Source organism: Cynara cardunculus (assembly GCF_001531365.2).
Source record: "Cynara cardunculus var. scolymus isolate 2C chromosome LG 11, CcrdV1, whole genome shotgun sequence".
Taxonomy (NCBI): domain Eukaryota; kingdom Viridiplantae; phylum Streptophyta; class Magnoliopsida; order Asterales; family Asteraceae; genus Cynara; species Cynara cardunculus.
The window spans coordinates 7,207,162-7,214,686 of record NC_037538.1 but is presented as its reverse complement, the minus strand read 5'-3'; the positions used below and the strand labels follow the sequence as shown (position 1 = coordinate 7,214,686).

The 7,525-nt window shown below is 33.9% G+C and overlaps 1 protein-coding gene across 2 annotated transcripts; it reads right to left on the bottom strand.

Moving 5' to 3' along the window:
- Nucleotides 1–2,562: 2,562 nt before the first annotated feature.
- LOC112521389 (S-adenosylmethionine synthase 2-like) lies at nt 2,563–5,213 on the bottom strand. Of its 2 annotated transcripts, none has more exons than XM_025130219.1 (2): nt 5,162–5,213; nt 2,563–4,031 (listed from the first exon to the last, which is right to left on the bottom strand). In XM_025130219.1, the coding sequence occupies exon 2, from the start codon at nt 4,022–4,024 to the stop codon at nt 2,852–2,854; it is 1,173 nt and encodes a 390-aa protein (XP_024985987.1). In that variant the 5' UTR covers nt 4,025–4,031; nt 5,162–5,213; the 3' UTR covers nt 2,563–2,851. The 2 variants fall into 2 exon arrangements, with proteins under 2 accessions (XP_024985987.1, XP_024985988.1); XM_025130220.1 differs by lacking the exon at nt 5,162–5,213 and adding an exon at nt 4,735–5,155.
- Between the last annotated feature and the right edge of the window lie 2,312 nt (nt 5,214–7,525).

The window sequence follows — 7,525 nt, the reverse complement described above, 5'->3', positions numbered from 1 at the left end:
CCCGTCGGTTATAATTGGCCCGGCATAACTTTATGCATGCCCATATGTATTAGATTTTCTTTTGACTTTTCAATAAAAAAATATGATTATTTTTTTTATGTAATAGAATAAATAAAAATCAAACAAGTAGACATAAAAGTACAAGGCAGAAACAACAAAATGGACTATTAAACTTTATAGAAAGAGAATTCTAAAAAGAATTAAAGCCAAAAATAAAAAAAAAATACAAAAATCCAAATGCTTATTATCTGGATAAGTGTTTATTAAGTCATTTACCTTATAGAATGAGTATGATACGGATCAAGAATTTTACCCGGTAAGAACGAAGACAACTTAAGTAATGACTGAAAGTCTTATCTGGTAAGTGAGGGTGATAACGCTTACCGGGTAAATTGTTGCATTTTTGTAGACTAAAATTTTACTTGGTAAGTAAGTGATAATATTAAATTTTGTGGAAAACACTTATTCAGATAAGCGATTGGTAAAGGGTACCTTAAAATTACTTATGATAAGAAAATATATAAAAGATGGAAATCTCATAATTATATATGTTTTGAGGTATAATGTTGCAATTAAAAAATGTTGAGGGGCTAATTCTGCCAAGTGTATAAAGTACATTGTATTAAAAGTTTAAATCAGAAAAGGTATATAGGAAAAAATGGTCCTATTCTTTCAAAAAGAAAGGTAAATGGTACTAGAGTGATTAAGGAGTGGTTTATCAGATGTTTATTCGGTTAAGTGTATTAAATTATATTATCTAACTAGATAAATATGGGAAGAACTAAGAATCTTGTTAGGTAAGAGTGAATGCTAGGACCGAGATTCTTACTCGTTAAGTGAGAGTGATAACTCTTACTACAGTTAGCACTTACTAGATACATTGTTGCATATGATATTGTTTTAGTAGACAAAAGTTTTACCCATAAGTGAGTGATAGTGTTGAATTTTGCCAGTAAGCACTTACTTGGGTAAGCGTTTGAGAAACGGCTCCTAATCATTTACTAAACGTTTATCCGATAAGTGCTTACCGGGTTAATCACCTTACCGGATACACATGGTAAATCGAAAATTTTACCCAATAAGAGCGGTGGCAGGGACAAATAGTCTTACCTGGTAAGTGAGGGTGATGAAATATTATCCGATTAGCGATCGGATAAATTGTTGCATATGAAGGACTAGAATCTTCCCCGATAAGGTAAATGAGAGTGTTAACTCTTACTGGTAAACGCTTTATCAGGTAAGAGTTTTGAGTAAACAACCCCTAAATCTTCCAAGAATGCAAAGGTGAAGGTTAGATATAGAGCATCACCATGCTACCACCAAGCGTACACGGCTAGCGGTGATGACGTGGTCGTTTGCTAGAATAAATGTCAAACTGAGTTTGATTTCAAATTGATGTCATTAGATAAAGAAACTAGTAAAATAACAAGGGTTTAGCGAGCAAATCAAGGGTTTAGCTTTAGGTTGAGTATACCGAGACTTGAGTTAACAAATTCGAGCTGATTTTTTGTTCATTCCCAATGCTATGAACTGATTATACAACCACTGGTATACTCAATCAACATAGATAAACCTTGAGCTATCGTCAACCACCACTATCAACCAGTAGTATGTCCCAATGATGTCTCAATAGCTTGGTTCACGGTTATCGTGATTCTTGTATGATTTTACCATTTCTTATTTTCGCGTATATAGAATCATGTCATATATAATATTTTTCAATTAAATTCCATTTTTAGAAGTATGAGAATGAACATTATCATATATTCATATCTTCTTGACGTTTATAGCCATCAATTATCTTTAAATGCTTATATTACAAATCATTTGTGCTTACGTTGCCCAAATTAGTAAAACCGACACTTTGATCATCTACCTGAATCCAACCTAAGCAATAAGAATACATGATGGATCATATCAACTTCTAATGAACTAGACAATTGTTCATATGCATCATTCAAATAAAGATTCATATAAGCTACTTCAGACAAAAGTAACAAGTACACATGTAATTTTTATCTTTTATTCGAACTTTTGGATAACTATATAAACAAAGTAAAGTGAAGAGTGGTCATAGATACAAGGGGTATGTTTACAATATTGTATGATATATAAGAGATATGTTTGGGGTGTTACGTGTGCTTTTTAGCCATGTATTTTTGTGTTAGCGTGCTCTAGTGTCCTTCTTGGTCACCATGTCTCCTCATTTCGTTATTGTGGTCTTACTCATGCCTTCAAAAAAGATTGATCAATTACGTATTAATCAATATTCGATTGATTGGTCTGAGGTTATATTCAGAAAGGCATTTCGGGAATCGATTTGATTCCATCTCTCGATGTTCTTACCGATCCTTACTAAAACTTCATTGAAAAAAACATAAAAAATAATAATAACCAAATTAATAACGTAGTTTGCAAAACTAAGTTCTTCCAATAAAGAAAATCACAAACAAGGGGCTTTTAGAAACTATGATCCAAGCCATAGAAAAGGTCTACAGACGTACATCTTATACTCTGGAATAAATTAATAGTTTTAAAAATATTTTTATTGAGTTTCTTTACTTATAACAAGTCACTTCTTTCCAAAAGAAAATGACAACTTCTTCACCAATTAAAGTTGTTGAACGATTACAATGATTCTTCAAACAATATTCCTAAATGAAATGCTTCCCACCAACCAAAAACAAACACAAAGAATTGTAACACAACATTTACTCAAAACAATCAAAAAACTTATAATACTTCTTCCTACACATATGTTTACCTCTCTTCCCATTGCAGCATTGAGATCAACCCTGTTTATTCTCCCAAAAGAATCCATCCATACATCCATCCAGCCCTTTTACTAACCTCAAGCTTTCGGCTTCAGAATCTTCGGTGTCTCCCAGGTGAAATCGGGGTCTTCACGGCCAAAATGCCCGTAAGCAGCAGTTTTCTGATACCTGAAATTGCCACCCCTTTTCAGGTCAAGATTGATAGCCATCATCCCTGGCCTGAAGTCAAAGTTTTCCTTGATCAGAACAAGGATATCCTTATCTGGGATGGTTCCAGTCTTGTATGTGTCCACAAACACGGATAGTGGTTCAGCCACACCAATAGCATAAGAAACTTGAACGATACACCTGCGTGCAAGTTGGGAAGCTACGATACTCTTAGCTGCTTGCCTAACAATGTAAGCACCACTCCTGTCCACTTTGGTAGGATCTTTCCCAGAGAAAGCACCTCCACCGTGAGCTCCCCATCCACCATAGGTATCGATGATGATCTTTCTGCCGGTCAGACCTGCATCTCCATGAGGACCACCAATCACGAACCGGCCAGATGGGTTCAGGTGGAAGATGGTATTCTCATCAAGATACTGAGCTGGGATAACCGGTTTAATCACATGCTCCTTAAGATCGGCAGCAATCTCATCGTTCGTCACAGACTCATCATGTTGGGTGGAGATGAGAACTGTGTGAACCCTAGTGGGAACCATGGCACCGTTGTCATTGTGATATTCCACAGTCACTTGTGTCTTACCATCGGGTCTGAGCCATCCGCAGGTCTTGTTCTTCCTGACTTCAGTGAGCTTGGCACCGAGCTTAGTTGCAAGGACATGGGTAAGGGGCATAAGCTCTGGTGTTTCATCAGTWGCATAACCAAACATGTGKCCYTGRTCWCCWGCACCRATTTCYTCKGGCTTCTTGGTGAGGTGWCCATGAACACCCTGRGCAATGTCWGGGCTYTGTTGCTCRATRTTGACYARGACCTTGCAGTKGTCRGCATCAAGACCAACRTCAGSAGATRTRAAYCCRATYTCTCTGCAAGTATCACGGACTATCTTCTCGTAGTTTACAATAGCCTTAGTGGTGATCTCTCCAAAGACCATGACCATATTAGTCTTTGTGCATGTCTCACATGCAACTTTGCTCTCTGGATCTTGTTCCAGGCAAGCATCAAGGATGGCATCGGAGACTTGGTCACAAAGCTTGTCTGGGTGTCCCTCGTTGACGGACTCAGATGTGAATAGGAAGGTCTCCATCTCTCAACTGGAACAAGCAAAAGGTCTTAGTACTACACTCACATTACATGCCCAGAAACAAATAAAACCAAACCAAACCAAATCACAAGAACCCGGTAATACACATCTAGAAGCTTGTCATAGCAATTCAGTTAGCATCTTACTAGATCTTATGAGTTCCTAAATGGTCCAAAATTGCAACTTAGGTGTGATGAGTGGATATGCATGAGTTTAGTTTTGTTTCATCATGGTAAGCCATTTAAAAGGTCTTCTACTGTTTTACAGCAGTAGTAAATCATAGCATATATGTGACCATGACAGCATCTGATCACTGATGCTGCAGATCTCACCTTATATGTATTTAGGAAAACCATTGAACCATACTCATTACATAATTTCGTGTCATCAGTTGGTCAGTGAAATCGATAAATGAAGAAAGTCTACATAATACTATTGTAATCTAAATACTTATCAATTTAGATGTTCTCCTATGGTGATCTTTCATCCAACTAGTACTAATTGAGCATCTTGAATCTGTGGTTATGGGTTTGACAAACACTACTACAAGAATGAGTGCATTAATTTTTATCATTTAAAAAGAAATAGATTTTTCTACTATTCACATGGATCTATCAGGAAAAAAAGAACCAGTTAACTCAAAAAACATTTATAATTCACTTAAAATATCAAATCTATGAAAGAGTCTACTTGACCATGAAAGTCAACATGACCTTACTTGAAAGTTGAAAGGCATAATGTCGATTGTCTGCAAATCAATACACATATGAATACTACATATAAGATTACTTAGATCAAGGAGCGTGACGAGATCTAACCTAAATAAAACGAATTCAACATTATTATACTAAAAAACTAATCAAAAACGATTCAGACGATGCATCAAAAGAAGAAGAAATCTTCGAAACGTCCAGATCCTCTCCCAACAAACAATAAAATAGATCAACAGTCAGGCATTTGCAGAGCATCAATAAAGTGGTAAAGTGATTCACGATAAACTGTGAATCAAATCTAACAAAATAATCACAAAATCAAACAGCAACTTAAGAGTAAGATCTAAACCTAGAATCGCACATACAAGTAGAAGAATGTAGTAAAAATGCAATCGAATTGAAAGATAAGGAGTAGCATCGAACGTACCTGGAGTAGATTGGGGTAAAAAAAAAGGGTTGGATTTAAGAGATTTGGGGAAGGAGGAGAGAGATGGTGAGTGAGGGTAAGAAGGAAGCGGAATTTATAGGTGTGGATGGAGGATGCGCAAGTGACTCCGCCGACAAGATTTGTACAGCCGGGGAGCCACTTGATGTGGACCCACCGCCAACCCAACCCCTTGTGGTCCCACTTTCCTTCCCACCGACGAAAATAACTTCAATAATTACTTTTTCTAATATATTTTAATTTATAGAAATCATCTAATTTACCATTAAAAAATATTATAAATTATATAGAAAGAGTTTGTTTCAAATGTAATCATCATATTTATATAACTAATGTAATCTAATAAATTAAAATATTTATGAAAATAATAAAGGTTCATTTATTATAATTTAAATATTTATGAAAGATGAGTAAGTTTTATTAACTATGATCAATACCTTATATTAGGAAACAATCAAAATTTCTATAAAATTACATATTCATTAAATTAAATAAACGGTTGAGATTGAGTTGTATAAATGTAAGAGGTTGTATAATAACTCATCTCTCTCTCTCTCTCTCTCTCTCTCTCTCTCTCTCTCTCTCTCTCTCTATATATATATATATATATATATATATAAAGAGAGAGAGAGAAAGAGATATCTCAACTAACAAAGGTGAGTGATGGTATATGTAGTCTACATGTTTAAAAACATGCCTATTTTATTTGCATCACTAAGAGCATCTCCAATCAACCGGTAATTTTAGGGATTTGCCGTTTGTGACCTTTCCAATCGACCGGCAAATGAATTTAGGTTTTGCCGGATCCCTTATTTGAACGGCAAATATGCCGTGGGTTTCTTGAACGGCAAAACCAGGTGGGACTCATTAATTTGTATTAAAAACCATTTTTCATTTAATAATTTAGGAATAAATAACATAAATGTTTTTTTTTTTGTTTTTATATATATTATATAAATTATATATATATATATATATATAAATTAAATTTTTTATAAGAGAAAGAAAATTCAACATTAACATAAAAATAACAAAATACAAATTTATAACATAATTTAACATACATGATACCGAATAAACGTAAATGTAGTTTCATAACGGAAATTTTAAAAACCAAAAGACATAAATTAAAAGGTCCACTGATCTTCATTAAATAAATTAATTAAAAATAGTAAATAAAATATGTTATTTTAATGTGCGGTCCATAAATTTAGTGTTTTTTAGAGTATGATTGGAATTGAGTTTTTTTTAGTGATTATGGGCCCACCATATTTGGTGTTTTTGGTGTTTTTTTTGTTGATGAGGTTGGAGTTGCTCTAAGTTATAGTTTACACATTTACATATAATTTCTTGGTTTATTTTTTAACATTAAGAGGATTTTTAATGAATTATTTAAAATCAAAAATCAAATTATAAGAAATTATATTTAGCTTTTACAGTTTACTATTTAAAAATTACAACATTGATTAAATTATTTAAATATTTTACGAATATTTAACTTAATAAGATGTTATTTTTCTCTCGAATATGTAATTTTAAAAAAATTATTTATACGAATACTTTAAATAATATATTGATCTCTCATTGTAATTGTATTCCAGGAATTCTTTAAATTTGAAGCATTTTTCTCTTAATTTTAAAAAATCTGTTAAAATAAAAAAAATCTTCATCTAAAAAATTTGTTGAAAGATGTTGTAAATGTAGATTTTTTTTTATTAACCTGGATATCCAACCCGTTATGCGAGCCGACTAATCTCAGGACGACCACTTGCTTTGCAGATAACCCGGAGTCCCCGTATTTGAACTTCCATGGTCACAAAGGGATTTTTATTCCTCTTTAGATTTGAACCTGAGATCTCCTAGTACTTTCGACCTTTGAAGTCAAGTTCAAACCAATCAGACACCACCCTTGTGGTTGTAAATGTAGATTTTTATCATTAATTGCTGTCAAAATCGTATAAATAGATCGGTTTTACATATGGACCAAAACACGACCGACAGATAGAATTCAACCAGATTTTATCTGTGGTTAAAAAGAGTTAATGGAGGGAGGTTTTAGGGGGCATATGAGTCAGTGTCAAGTGGGTGGGAATCAAATCCACATAGGATGCTTTTAAACCTTCTCAACTTGCTGACGTTGCCGCATGTGACCTTTTTCCAACTCTCTTAAGGTTTTTTATTTATCAGTTTTAAGGTTTTATTCAAACTCTTTTAATCCGTTAAAGACCGGTCTTAAGTTCAATTTAGAACCAAAACATAACCAGACCCTCAATGGCTGATGCTAGTGGGGAAGTCTGGGGTTCAACCTGTTCTTTTAATCTCTAAAATCTCTATTTAAGATGGTAG